Genomic DNA, 14447 nt, shown 5'->3' with positions numbered 1-14447 from the left:
GAGTAAAGAGACTCTGACAGAAATCTCTGTAATTCTCTTAATTAGGAGTTGTGGCTGACAATCACATTACGTAAAACATTTATTGTTGCGAATGTTCATGAAGAAGATCGAATCTTTATAACAGAGTAGGCCAAGACCCATTTAGTCAACGTGATGGATTGACAACGAGATTAAACATTTATTTAGGGCCGGTTGTTCCAACCTGTTAGTAAGCTAACTAACAGTTAAATCATATGTCTATCTTTGTCTAACGTAAAGGATAAACAAAGACATATATATGATTTAACTATTAGTTTACCAACAGGTTGGAACAACCGGCCCTTAGTGTCTTAAATATACAGTGCTATTACAAATGTTGAAAATGATGTATCGATACATCTAAAGCGATTACATGAAACTACTGAATTTTGAATTTCACTTGTATCTATTGTAAAATTATACTTTTTGTGACAAATAAAAGAGAAAAATAATTGTTATTGGGACGCATTTGCAAGTTCAGTATAACTGAATTTTGAATTTGACAGGTTATCTAGATACACCTTGTATACATATATATTTGTAATATTTGATTATAGATAAAAGCGATACGACGAGAAATAAACGTTTACAATATATCTGACGTCATATTGATAACATTATATCGTTAATAGCCATATAGCGATAAACGAAATAGTTGCAAATGACTGTAAACGTTTTGTCCTTTGATAACTTCTGCTAATTATTAGCTATATACGCTGTCTAAAGCTAGCAGTGCCGTTTCCATAGTTAAGATGAATACTTGTTCCTTCATATTTATTTTTCTCTGTTTTGCGAGTGAGTATTTATATTGCACATTTCATGAACATTACTTAAAATTGCGAAATTTAACAGGGTATTTGCGTTATGGACTTTCGAGCAATGCAGAACAAAGAATCATCAAAGGACAAAACACCGATATTAAGTTAGTTCCTTATATGGTAAGCAGAATAAAATATATTTATATCAAATTAAAAAAAATACATATATATAGACAAATATCAAATTTTATTCTTTTAGTTGTCGTTAAGGAAATACGGTATACACATATGCGGTGCTTCTATAATAAACGAGGAGTGGGCTGTGACAGCAGCTCACTGTATACAAACGTGAGTAAAATAAGAAATTTAAAAAGAATAAAAATTTTAGTAACTTTTACTGAATAGATGATAGAATTTCTGTTATAGGAGCGAAGATCCTTTGAAAACAGTAACCTTGTGCAGTGGATCTTCCATTCTTTACGAGAATTGTATCGTTCACAACGTAACCAACTTTTCCATACACGAAAACTATGACCCAAATATTAATGATTACGACATCGCTGTTATTCAAGTAACACCTGCATTCACGTATAATGATCACACGAAAGCGATTGACTTGCCACTAAACAGACACGTTAGTAAGGAATGGGGTACAGTCTGCGGTTGGGGACATTATCTGGTAATAATGAAGTATTCTGATATAAAATGATGTTGGCATTTAAGTAAATTTTTAAAAAATTTGCTTAATGTCTATGTGTCTTTAAAAATTTAAACTTTTATAAAATATATAGAAATTCAATAATACTGTTAATCGAGCTCTGTCGGCAAATCTGAAATGCGCAACAGTACCGCGTGTAGATCACGAACTATGCCAGAAATATTATATAGGCAGAAATTATTCAGTGACACCTCGGATGGCATGTTACGGATTCAAAGAGGGAGTCATAGACGCTTGTCAAGTAAGATGTAAAGTTGTAAAGCATAATAAAACGATTATTATTAATTATTATTTACAGTTACTAGCATATATCATTATCCATGTGGTATAGGGTGATTCTGGTGGACCAATAGTGCGTAATAATATTCTCCTCGGTATAACTTCATGGGGAGATGATTGTGCTAAAGAGTATTCGCCTGGTGCATATACAGATGTCATATTATTTCGATATTGGATTAAAATGAAAACCGGAATGGAAATTTCTGCGCATTTTTCAAGAAATTTATTATTATAACGTATGTATTAAAACAACTTGTTAAAATATTATTATATTAAATCTGTGTTCATATTAAATTTATGTTTAATTTACAATTAAAAAACTATATTATCGGAGTGCTCAAAAGACATTTAACATTGTAAAATTTTATAAGATTTTATCCTGATATAACTAATTCAACGCTTTGACTATTTTCAAAAATAATAAATTTAAAATCCTTACAACGTAAAAGATTCGTAGATTTTTTAAGTGACCATGCTCTATAACTGAATTTATAAAATAATGGTAATAACTCGGTATTGAAGCACATAGATATACTTGATATCTCTTAACAACGTATAACTATTAAAATTTAGTTTCTTAGTTTCCTTACATTTTAAGAACAGGAAGCACTCTGTGAATATTATACCAAGTACAATGTTTCTTATTTTTCTCTATAGAACGAATTTACCAGCAAAAATTGCAAATTTTCCGGATTATATTACAATGGAAGGGCAAAAACCCAGTTGCGCGAGCCATCAAGAAGTTTTGAATTATCTAAAAGATTATGCTCAACATTTTGATGTGCATCGATATATTAAAATAATTGCACTATATATCTGAATAACCGCGATTGCGCAAAATATGAAAAATGGGCAATAATTTGAGAAATATGCGCGCTCGCAATTTAATGCGACCTTATCTTACGTAATGCGTAAATCCTGTAGTGTTTTTGGCCAGATTGGACTTACCTATTGCATTTTTCCCTGGCCATCCATTCTGGTTGTATATCAGCCAGAGAACGAGAAAGAGTCAAACTCCTTCGATATCGGCTGATTATCAAAGCCGACAGATTATAACGTTACGGTCGATTACGAATCGTTACGATCGTTAATAAAAGCGCGTTAATTATATCCAAAAAAAATAAATAATCACGTTTATTAATAAAATATTAATTAAATTAAAATTTAACTTAATTTTGCATTTGATGTCTCATCGATATGCGCGTAATTAATTTTTCCAATCAAAAAATGTATGAAAGCGCGATAGAAAAAATTATATACAAAGACTGTAAAGAATTTTATATTAACCACATTCTAATCAAAATCATCGCGTTTAATCTCGAGCGCGAATATTTGAATTTGAATACTATAACGTAGAAATTAAGAAATCAATCGATGAATAAATCAATGAATGTAAAAAAATTTTTTAGTACAATCCGAATCGCGAACCGCGAACCACGAACCGAACCGCGAAATAAATCACGAACATTATTTGATTTTACCTCAAATATCAAGTGAGATATACAGAATGAATGACGTGAGATCCAAAAGGGACAATAATTTCCGAAGCAATATATTCACGAAATTAAGTATCACAATCAATATAATGAATTTATCGTATTCTCGCGCATGACATTTGGCTTTATAAATTTTCACATATATCATGTATATTCATATAAATATCTCGTTATTTTATTGCAGTGTTATTAAAAATATGCAAATTAATATGAAAATTATCAACTTTAAAATATTTCTATATAAAAATGTATTCTGTCCCGCGACAAAGTATTCGCTGGATCTCACGTCATTTTTATTTGTTTTATTTATTGATACAAAGCCAATAATAATACTAGATGAATAGACTATAAAAGATTAGGATAAAATCGGCGTGTTATATATACCATGTATATATGATAAAAATAAATATGCAATTAACAATCATTAACGTGATTTATGTATAATAAGATTCACGAAAAATATGTGCAACGTGAACCAAAATATCTTTTGATTTTTTTCATTCATCCGTGAGACACGCATGTTAAATTTGTTTATATTTTGCTTTTTGACACCAATTTATATAATATTTAATCCTGGAGGAAAGAAAAATGAAAAAAATACAAATTCTTATAGCAAACTTTCTTTTTATACATATATGTATAATGGTTTGATTTATTTTATTTTATTAAACCTATCTATTCGTCATCTTCAAATATTTCTTCTATTATATTTTTCATTTCTTTAATTATAAGCAACTATCTCTATCTATTGCCTATCTAAAGAATCTAAAGAAAATTATTATTATTGTATATCTAAAAAAATATCTAAAAATATTTTTAACACCTCATTGTCTGAAAAATAAACGTCAAAAAAACTCTAGTGATTAGACAGCTTATGTCCAAAAAATATTATTTTATTTCTTGTAAAATTTTATTTTAATTCTTTTTCTCTTTCTGTGTCTATTTCTCAAGAATTAATTTAAAAACAAATATGAAAGTGTAATTAATTTAATAAATTTATTTAATTGATATTAATATCAAGAATAATTATAACTAATATAAATACTTGATAAAATATATATTTAAAAAATTTCAATAAATCGCCTATAAATTTCAGGCGACTGGTATACTTGATGATATACGATTAATGTTCTATGCAATAAAAACATTAGACACATCAAATAAATGATGCGTCGACATAACGAGTTCTATTGTGAACTCGTTGCGTCATGCGTGTTAATGCGAGAGCATTCTCCCGTAAGCAAAATAAATCAATAAATGATAGAGGGTTCCAGGATTAATTATTTAGCCTAGTCTGATTTAGTCTATCCATTTCAGGGCAACGGATCTGTGACAAGTCGCATTTGTCTGCATTATATATATTACGTGAAAATAATACATAAATATACAATCTAATATATTCACAGTTTCGTTACCCCATAATAAAAAATTCATTATCACTCACCGACCAGATGCGCAACGGGCGGAGTTAGTCAGCCACGTAGCTCCGATGATTCTGTAACACAAAAGCGAAAGATTCAAATTAAAGAGACGCTCAAAATGACCAATGTTTCAAAAAATAATTTTTACACGCGTCTAATTCGTCTTTTAATTAGATTTACTAATGTAATTATTTATTTTCTGGGAAAAATCTTTACGAGAATAAACTTTTATAAAATTTTAGATGGTTTTACTTTCTCAAATTATTTCTTACTTATCCGAGATAAATCGGCCCGAATAAATGGAAAAGAACTATTAATTTTAAGATAAGAAATAATACTTACCCCAAGGTTGCTCCGCCGGGGCCGGATGCCTCCGCCAGGCCTCCTCCTCCTCCTCTCAGAACGGGGTTGTCAGGCGTCATCCTCCTTCTGTTGCACAGGACACTCACGGAACCGCTGTCCAATATTTCGCGATCGAGTACGAAGTAACTGTAATAATACGATCGCGACACTTTATTATAGACACTCCTGAGATGAAACGATCTGCGTTCTACGGCGCGCTTCTATTATTTAAATCCGACGATATTCACCGAGCTGTTTTTCCCGCTGAGCGCGGCTAACTTCTTACCGACGCGGACGCCCCGCGGATACAACGCGAGTCGAGTCAACGGCCGAATTGAAACGAGCGAACCGTTCGAAAATATACGCTCGAGACACACTTGCGATACAGCTCGAAATACAGCGTAAAATTCCGCGAGATGCGAATGCAGTTAAACGCTCGACACATATATCACACATATCATCACTACGCGTCGTTGTTCTAAGAGCCACCGCACAAGCTCTCGTACTCGTATGGTCACGTAGCATAACGTAACGTAAGCCAACGCACAAGAAACGTATATTGGTTACGGCCGTTACGGCGTTATACGTTTCTTGTCCGTTGACTAACGTTACGTTACGCTACGTGACCATACGAGAGTCTTGTGCGGTGGCTCTAAATCACCGCGCGCGATTCGCGTACTCATCTGTACTCACATTAAATCCCACGATATGATGTCCGACGATTCTCGACCAAACGTTAGTCCAGCACTCCGATCGTCTTCTCACTCCTGTGTGCGATAACAGTCCATTATTCATTGAAACACAAGAAACTTATTACATTCGGCGTACATTAATCCTGATGTATTCACTTCACTCCGATTCCCGTAGCCGCGCGAGGCGTGTGTCGCGCAACGACCAGCGCGCTTCGGCCATGCTCAATCGTGACTCTGCGCGAACGACGAAACTCAGTACTCAGTCGGTCGCGCATACAGGATAATCCGACGATTAAGAGAGAATACTGTATCTTTCGAGTACCTGCGATATCATCGTGATACTTGTCACAGCACATCTCGCGTTGTAATAGAGCGCTACGCACGGAGCCGCTCGCTCGGCTGCCTGCCGGCTCGAGCATCGGAATGTGAATAATAGCGCGACCGTCGCGGCCGTCGTGAGTCGCGAGCCATGGGGTGGCGGCCGTGGTGCGCGGGCGGCGCGGCGTACGAAAAACAAAGTCGAGCGCCCGCGTGCCAACGCGCCAACGGTCTCGCCGCCGCGCGCTGGCAATATTTAATTATTTACCTGACGATAACGTTTAAGGCCCGGGCACACAGAAGAACTTAAGCAGTAAGGAAATCAACGGTACTAATTTTCGGTAATAAAGCAGAGCACACACACTTTTCGTAGAACGTAACAGTAAGGTTTCGACCAATCGTGTTGCTCGATTCTTACTTCTACGGTTACAGACAGCCGAATCGAGCGATTGGTCGCCACCTTACTGTTACGTTCTACGAAAAGTGTGTGTGCCCTGCTTAATTCGCTACCGCTTACGTTGTTATATGTTCTCGTGTTTCAATTAATGAATGAGCTATTATCGCATATTTTTTACAGTTGTTTCGTTGGCCCATTTTAGCACATTGCGTGAGACGATAATTCCTCTCTCAATAATATTTTGATCTGAGAAAGAAACGATTTAAAATAAAAAATAGTAATGCGAGCTTTCGCACAGTCGGCTCTTTGCTCGCTTGTTTCTTTATAATATAAAGATTTTTATATTATATGTAAAAATTTTTTCGTGGGAGGCGCGGAATATAAAGATTTTTATATTATATATAACAATTTTTTTCGCGGGAGGCGCGGAATATAAAGATTTTTATATTATATATAAAAATTTTTATATTATAAAGAAACAAGCGAGCGAAGAGCCGACTGCGCGAAAGCTCGCATTACTATTCTTCGTTTTGAATCGTTTCTTCCTCAGATCGAAATATTATTATTGAGAGAAGGATTATCGTCTCGTGCAATATGCTAATATGGATCCGCGAAACAACGCGGAAGATGATACATGCGATAACAGCGCATTCATCGAAATACAAGGAATGGAATATATATTCGACGTACGTTATTAATTCTGTACCGCTAGGTATATTAAACGTTACAGGTAAATATTGCCGGCGGCGAGACCGTTGGCACGCGGGCGGCGCGGGCGCTCGACTTTATTTTTCGTACGCCGCGCTGCGTGGTGTTTACAAAAACGGTCGCCGCGCGCGCCGCCCGCGCCCCGCGGCCCGCGTCCACCGGCTCGCGAGTCTCGCGACGGTCGCGCTATCATTTACGTTCCGATGCTTGAACCGGACGGACAGCCGAGCGAACGACTCCGTGTGCGTACTGCGTAGCGCTGTTACATCGCGATAGGCAATCACGATGATATCGCAGGTAACAGAGAGATGCAGCGTACTTTATTATTAACCATCGGGATTATTCCGTTTGCACAACCGATGCTAATTCTCGCCGTTCGCGACACACGAATGTGGCCGAAGCCGCTGATCGTTGCGCCGCTCGCCCCTCACGCGCTTTAACAGAAAGTCGAGTCGAATGAATACAGAATTAATGCACGCCGAATATTCCGTTTCGATCATTCATTGATATACTGAATAATCTGGCCGTCGCTTTCGCATTTCGAGAACGCGGCGTAATATCGGGTCGGATCGTCGTGGGATATTTAATGTGACGGAATATGCGAGTCGCGTGATTTAGAATAATGAAGCGCGTCGAGATGTGTAGCGTGTCGATCGTTTAATTGTGTTCGTAATTGTGAAAATCTCGTGGAATTTATCCGCTCGAGCTGTGTCGCGGCGTGTCTCGAGCGTGTAGGTATCTTCGAATGGTTCGCTCGTTTCAATTCGGCCATTGCAGCTTGCAGCGTTAACTCGACTCGCGTTGTAGCCGCGCGGCGTCGGTATGAAGTTGGCCGCGCTTAGCGGGAAGAGCAGCCTGGTGAATATCGTCGGATTTAAATAATAGAAGCACGCGCCGCGCCGTAGAACGCAGATCGCATACTTTCATCTCGAGAGTATATAATAAAGTGTCGCGATCGTATTATTACAGTTACTTCGTACTCAATTGCGAAATATTGGACAGCGGTTCCGTGAGTGTCCTGTGCGGAAGGAGGAGAAGGCCTGACCACCCAGACGTTCTGAGAGGAGGAGGAGGCCTGGCAAAGGCATCGGGCCCCGACGGAGCAACCTTGGGGTAAGTGTTATTTCTTATTTTAAAAATTAATAGTTCTTTTCCATTTATTCGGGCCGATTTATCTCGGATAAGCAAGAAATAATTTGAGAAACCGAAATTTTATCTAAAATTTTATAAAAGTTTATTCTCACAAAGGTTTTTCCCGGGAAATAAATAATTATATTAGTAAATCTAATTAAAAGACAAATTAGACGTGTGTAAAACTTATTTTTTGAAACATTGGTCATTTTGAGCTTTTCTATTTAATTTGAATCTTTCATTTTTGTGTTACAGAATCATCGGAGCTACGTGGCTGACTAACTCCGCCCGTTGCGCATCGGTCGGTGAGTGACTTTTTTTTATAATGGGGTGAAGAATCTGTGAATATTAGTTGTATATTTATGTATTATTCTCATCTATTAATAATACAGATAAATGCGACTTGTCACATATTCGTTGCCCTAAAATGGATAGACTAAATCAGACTAGGCTGAATAATAAATCCTAGAGCTCCATTTATTGATTTATTGTATCTACGGAGAGACTGCCCTCGCGTAACATATATGTATAACATGCCGATTTTATCCTAATCGTTTATAGTCTATCCATCTAGTATTATTATTGGCTTTATATCAATAAATAAAACAAAATAAAATGACGTGAGATTCAGTAAATATTTTATCGCAAAGCAGAATAATTTTTTGTGTAGAAATATCTGAAAATTGATGTAGTTTTTATATCTATTATATTAAAATGCATATTATGGTCTAAGATGACACAGATTTTATGTCGTATTAACCATAATTTTAAAAACATTTTTTATAATAAAGTAACAAGTTATTTATATAAATATATGATATATGTGAAAATTTATAAAGACAAATGTAACATGCGCGAGAATATGACAAATTCTTTATATTGTTTACGATACTTATTGCGTGAATATATTGCTTCGGAAATTATCGTTCCTTTTGGATCTCACGTCATTCATTCTGTATATCTCACTTGATATCTGAGGTGAGATCAAATAATGTTCATGATTTATTTCGCGGTTCGGTTCGTGGTTCGCGGTTCGGATTGTACTAATTTTTTTCATCATTCATTTATTTATTGATTTATTCATCGATTGATTTTTTAATTTCGGTTGTTTCGTGTACATTATGCTATTTAAATTCAGATATTCGCGATCGAGATATATATCTCGACGATTTCGATTAAAACGCGGTTAATATGTTCTTTGCATTCTTTGATATAACTCTTTCTTGCTTTCTATAATTTTGATATATTTCTTAATCGAAAAAGTTAATTACGCGTATTGTCGAGAAATTAAATGCAAAATTAAGTTAAATTTAAATTCAATTAATATTTTATTAATGAACGTGATTATTTATCTTTTTCTTATATAATTAACACGCTTTCGTTAACGTAATAATTCGTAATCAATAATTCGTAACCGTACCGTTATAATCTACCGGCCCTGATAATCAGCCGGTATCGAAGGAGTTTGTCTCTTCATTCTCTGGCTGACGTACAGCCAGAATGGATTTGGCCAGGAACAACCCAAATAGGTAGGTCCAATCTGACCACAAGAAACTATGAAAATTACACATCATATAAGGTACAGTCTATATATATATTGATCAAAATGTAAATGTAAATCGCGATTAAGTGATTCCGCTTGAATCTAGATTTATCTAACACAAAATAATTGTTATATTAAGTACGATTAGATACCCATGGTATCCGCGGTTTTACTTCTCATTTGTGTAGGAAGAATACGGGTAGGTAGAAATACGCGAATAGGTAGGCATAAATGAATAAAAATACGGGTGGGCAGGAAAATATATACAAATAGAAATACGGGTAGGTAGGGACTTAAACATAATAAATTAATATTTAAAAAATTAAAATCCTGCAAATTAAATGACATTTAATAAAAAATAAAATTCTGCAATCGCGAAGTTAAACTTCTTTTTTTAATTGGATATAATTGAATTACTTAATATAATTTACATAAATACTTAATTCTTAATAAATTAAAATACTTGAAATATGAAATAAATATTTAAATAATGATGAAATTGAATACTTAAATAATTGAAATACTTAATAAATTACAATTAGATATGCTGTCTATGTATTCTTAGTTACATATTAATGTAACCAAGAATACTTGGACAGTATAATTTCTATATTTGATGACTGAAAAGGGGGGTTGAAAATTGAATAAAATTTAAAATTAATTTTAAAAATAATTTTGCGAAGACAAATTTTAAGTTAATTAATTTTAAAATTAATTTATTTTAAATTTTTAGTCCACAGAATTATTTTTTTTTTTGTAAAATTGTATACAGTTATAAACTATGTAATGTAAAATTTATGTAATACTGGATAATAATAAAATAAAAAAATAAGAAAGTAAGAAATATAGAAATATAAAAAAAATAAAAAAACACATACAAAAAAGAGGACCGCCGATTGGAATCGGCGGGGGTGGTGGAGGGCCTCTATACAGAATGGTCTATTTTTACCGAATAAAATTTTATTTGGCGGTATAATAGAAAATGTGCTAGATCACACAATTAACGTTGAAAGAGGCGTGAAAAATGCGTGATCATCGAATTTCGATGATTAATACGTACATGCGCGCATATAATCTATGTTTAATTCATAATTAAAATACTATGTTATCAGAATCCTAGAAAAACTTTTACCATTATAAAATTTTAGAGGTTAAATTACCATTATAATTTTTGAGGTTTTATTCTGGTATAACTAATTCAACGCTTTGTCCATCTTCAGAAATAATAAATTTAGAATCTTTATAACGTAAAAGATTCATAGATCTTTGAACTGACCATGCACTATAACCTAATTTATAAAATAATGGTAAACGATCAAATCCGCCAGCAATTGCCAATGAATCGTTATAATCCCATTGGTGATCCATTAGTTTATGTGCATGTCTCTTCTTTTGGGTTTTCAAGGCTGAATTTTCCAGCATTATTAGTTTCGAAGGCAAATTTACTCGGTTTTGGAGCAGAGCTAGGAAAAATTGCACCTGGGAAATAAAAATTCAGATATGATATTAATTTGCTCGTATAAATTAAGAAGAATTTATAATTCATAAATATAATAATTAAATTATAATTCGTAACATTATTTAATCCCTAGAAATATTCTATATATATATATACACATTTTATGCCAGAAAAATATTTTTTTCTTTTTATTAGATAGCTTCAGGTAAAGTACGTTGCAATAACAATTAGTACATAATGTGTAGAATTAACTATTGCATTGTTAAATAGTACGAAATACCTGCATATGAAACATAGGAAATGGCACGACGACTGTAGGTATACCGACGATACACATTGAAGGATGCTCAATATTGATGAAATGTTTGTAAAGCGGAGTTACGTGATTACTGTCAACTTGTATACCACAGTTTTTGTCTAAGAAGGGAAAATTGTACGTGTAACCAGTACAAAGAAGAAAAACGTCAATAGCATCGACAGTAGTTCCATCCTTCAAACGGAATGTAGTCTCGTGTATGCTCTCAATGCCCGCAACTTGTATCATATTTGATGGTAAAGAACTTGTTAATCTGTAAAGTGCAAATATAATCAAAGTAGAAAAGTAGAGAAAATCTCGAATTAATTATGTTTCTAATGTAGTGTATATATCTAAGGATTCAGTCAAATCTCAGTTTATTTTTACAAATGTTTCTAAGTACGAACGGATTAATCACTCACCTATCATGATTGTGACTTAAATACACGCGAGTCGCTTGATTAGATAAATCGATCCCTATATCGATACCAGATGAACCTGCACCTAACACTAATACAGTTTTGCCGGAAAATTCGTCTGGTTTTCTGTATGCATGGCTATGCAATATTTGACCCGGAAAACTTTCGATACCAGTTATAGTTGGTACATAAGGATCGAAATAATGTCTAGAAAAAATTAAAACACTATTTATTCAGCACCGTAAAGTCTCGATAATCTTTAATCCAAGGCAACACGTGCAGCTTTTTTTACCCATTGCAAACCATAATTGCGTCAAAATAACGTAATTCCATTTCTTTAGTTTTTAATTTTCTCACTTGCACGGACCATTTATCTTGATTGGAGTGATCAGATGATACAAATTGGACACTTTCGACTTTTGTATTGAGCTAGAGAATAGAAATTAATTACTGGATAAACAAATATTACCTTCTCAAACGTTTTTAATTCAGATATATAGTGCAATTACTTCAATATATCGATGCACATCAAAATGTTGAGCATAATCTTTTAGATAATTCAAAACTTCTTGATGGCTCACGCAACTAGGTTCTTGCCCTTCCATTGTAATATAATCCGGAAAATTCATAATTTTTGCTGGTAAATTCGTTCTATAGAGAAGAACAAGAAACACTATATATACATTGGTGTGTACTATATTACTAAATATTATTAAAATATTTCGTAAATTATGAGAATAATTTCTAGTTACATACAATAAAGTTACATACATATATAATAAAAGCAAGTAATAACAAACCTTAGATTCTGATACATGCTGGAATGTATCGGTAAGCCATTATCATCGAGGCCAATTTGCTCCTTATAAACCCATGTACCTCCTATATCGTTTGTCTGCTCGTAAGCAGTTACTTCGAATATCGTATTTGCCGCCAAATGTCTGACTGCACACAAACCGGCCGCGCCAGCACCGATGACGCATACCTTGATTTTTCCTTCTTGATTCGCCATCTGTACGTCGTTTATATTATATATATATATATATTTTACTCTCCTGAGTCTCCTGGGAGTCAATGGATATCTTCGTACAATACACACACAGATTTCTATATACTATTTAGATTGCTCATTATGATTATCTTGCATGTAATAGGATGAGACAGAAGTAAAACTGCAGAGCCACCATTGCATGTGTCACATATACCATATATGCGCACTGCCTGTGAGTCACTGGGTGCGATCCACTTGGCGCTCCAAACGCTCTTGGAAACATTTCATCCTTGTTGTTTATCAAATGTTAAACAAGGACAAAATGATGCTCTGAAGCGTCTAGTGGATCCCACCGCACTCACTGTGAGTATACCACGTGATCTGATGATTATGTATAGAACAGTGATCATGTGATTGTCCGTGTGATTTATATAAATGTGTATGTGACACATGTAACACGTGTTCTGTGATAAAGTTGTTGATCTGTGTAAAAACTTTCATTTATCTTTAATAAATAGAAAAATTAACCGAAAAACATTTAAATAAAAATTAAATATCACTTAATAAGCATCGACTGAAGTCGACGCTATACGTAAGCATTTGGTGGCTATCGACTAAAGTCGATGATATAGTACTGAAGAGGTTAACACTTCTTTCACATTGTCAAGTAAAAGTTCTTTTTGAAATGTTTGAATGTGTTTTTGAAATTTTTTTCATAGAATGGAATCATTTAAGTCGTATTTTCATCAAAATTGTGAAATAAAAGATTTAATTTACCTTTAACTGTTCCAAGATGTTACGCCGTTATATCGAAAAATATAACGATGATTTTCGTTTGACATATCTGGTTCCACTGGATGGTTCGTCGATTACGCAATGCACATTTCTAATGAGCAAACAATGAACTTGGTGTGTAATGTGTCATATATATGCCAGAGGAAGTATTTATTCATAAGAAAACAGATTGCGAATATTAAAGTGTTTTTTTTTTATTGATATAAAGACTTTATGATATAAAGACAATTTAAAACTTAACGTTTAAAATTGGTGATTTGTTATTGTGTGTTTCGAGCAGCGAGAATTTAATGTACTCTGCCTTTTAATAACGCTTACCTTTTTATACGTTACGTGAATTGAATGTGTTATGTGTAAATCGGAAAAAATAAGAAACCGCAAGAGTATCACTGCGGTTACTTCAAGTTTCTAACTACATACATGTTTATGACAGCGGTAGATATATAAGAGACCATTCTACTCTCATGATTATTGTGCGATTCTGCTTTCCTTGCGATAAGAATTTATCACCGGATGATCACATGTTATCAAACATATCCACAATTCTTCAACTAATTTTTCAATATTATTACAATTTTAGTAGAAAGTTTATTTAATTGCTCTTATAATTTAAATAATTGATACTAATTGGGTATTACATATATGTGACGTACCGAATAATAATGCA

At 34.0% G+C, this 14447-nt stretch overlaps 2 protein-coding genes and 2 long non-coding RNA genes across 9 annotated transcripts; 2 read left to right on the top strand and 2 right to left on the bottom strand.

The window, feature by feature from the left end:
- Positions 1 to 545: 545 nt before the first annotated feature.
- Positions 546 to 3693, top strand: LOC139773248 (trypsin-like). Of its 3 annotated transcripts, none has more exons than XM_071707562.1 (7): positions 546 to 813; positions 871 to 956; positions 1036 to 1124; positions 1203 to 1455; positions 1568 to 1735; positions 1826 to 2009; positions 2431 to 3693. In XM_071707562.1, exons 1-6 carry the CDS (start codon positions 771 to 773, stop codon positions 2006 to 2008), a joined length of 822 nt encoding a protein of 273 aa, XP_071563663.1. In that variant the 5' UTR covers positions 546 to 770; the 3' UTR covers position 2009; positions 2431 to 3693. The 3 variants fall into 3 exon arrangements, with proteins under 3 accessions (XP_071563663.1, XP_071563662.1, XP_071563664.1); XM_071707563.1 differs by having other exon boundaries at positions 759 to 813; positions 1189 to 1455; XM_071707561.1 differs by having other exon boundaries at positions 756 to 956.
- Positions 3694 to 3822: 129 nt separating this feature from the next.
- On the bottom strand, positions 3823 to 6118 carry LOC139773250 (uncharacterized). Its single transcript, XR_011718310.1, has 3 exons — positions 5726 to 6118; positions 5033 to 5179; positions 3823 to 4764 (listed from the first exon to the last, which is right to left on the bottom strand). It is a non-coding gene; the product is annotated as an uncharacterized lncRNA (long non-coding RNA).
- A 1235-nt stretch (positions 6119 to 7353) lies between these two features.
- LOC139773276 (uncharacterized) lies at positions 7354 to 8587 on the top strand. 2 transcript variants are annotated; one of them, XR_011718318.1, is made up of 3 exons: positions 7354 to 7444; positions 8177 to 8260; positions 8534 to 8587. It is a non-coding gene; the product is annotated as an uncharacterized lncRNA (long non-coding RNA). The 2 variants fall into 2 exon arrangements; XR_011718317.1 differs by having other exon boundaries at positions 8117 to 8260.
- A 2174-nt stretch (positions 8588 to 10761) lies between these two features.
- LOC139773246 (uncharacterized) lies at positions 10762 to 14331 on the bottom strand. Of its 3 annotated transcripts, XM_071707557.1 has the most exons (8): positions 14099 to 14331; positions 13763 to 13871; positions 12795 to 13006; positions 12504 to 12645; positions 12287 to 12423; positions 11998 to 12201; positions 11561 to 11849; positions 10762 to 11300 (listed from the first exon to the last, which is right to left on the bottom strand). In XM_071707557.1, the coding sequence occupies exons 3-8, from the start codon at positions 13004 to 13006 to the stop codon at positions 11001 to 11003; spliced, it is 1284 nt and encodes a 427-aa protein (XP_071563658.1). In that variant the 5' UTR covers positions 13763 to 13871; positions 14099 to 14331; the 3' UTR covers positions 10762 to 11000. The 3 variants fall into 3 exon arrangements, with proteins under 3 accessions (XP_071563658.1, XP_071563657.1, XP_071563659.1); XM_071707556.1 differs by lacking the exon at positions 14099 to 14331 and having other exon boundaries at positions 12795 to 13076; positions 13763 to 13979; XM_071707558.1 differs by lacking the exon at positions 14099 to 14331 and having other exon boundaries at positions 12795 to 13058; positions 13763 to 13979.
- Between the last annotated feature and the right edge of the window lie 116 nt (positions 14332 to 14447).

The sequence above is a fragment of the Temnothorax nylanderi genome, unplaced genomic scaffold (genome assembly GCF_030848795.1).
Source record: "Temnothorax nylanderi isolate EJ_2023f unplaced genomic scaffold, tnyl_v1.0 TNYL_tig0059_pilon, whole genome shotgun sequence".
In the NCBI taxonomy this organism is placed as follows: Eukaryota; Metazoa; Arthropoda; class Insecta; order Hymenoptera; family Formicidae; genus Temnothorax; species Temnothorax nylanderi.
The sequence above is the reverse complement of the archived record's forward strand: the minus strand, read 5'-3'. Positions and strand labels throughout refer to the sequence as shown.

Bases quoted from the DNA above. Each gene is read 5' to 3' on its own strand.
- LOC139773248 (XM_071707561.1), top strand. From the start codon at position 771: ATGAATACTTGTTCCTTCATATTTATTTTTCTCTGTTTTGCGAGTGAG. The intron at 1,125-1,202 runs GTGAGTAAAATA...TTTCTGTTATAG, and splicing joins GCAGCTCACTGTATACAAAC to GAGCGAAGATCCTTTGAAAA. The intron at 1,456-1,567 runs GTAATAATGAAG...TAAAATATATAG, and splicing joins GCGGTTGGGGACATTATCTG to AAATTCAATAATACTGTTAA.
- LOC139773246 (XM_071707557.1), bottom strand. From the start codon at position 13,006: ATGGCGAATCAAGAAGGAAAAATCAAGGTATGCGTCATCGGTGCTGGC. The intron at 12,646-12,794 runs GTTTGTTATTAC...TCTTCTCTATAG, and splicing joins AGCATGTATCAGAATCTAAG to AACGAATTTACCAGCAAAAA. The intron at 12,202-12,286 runs GTAAAAAAAGCT...AATTTTTTCTAG, and splicing joins GCAATTATGGTTTGCAATGG to ACATTATTTCGATCCTTATG.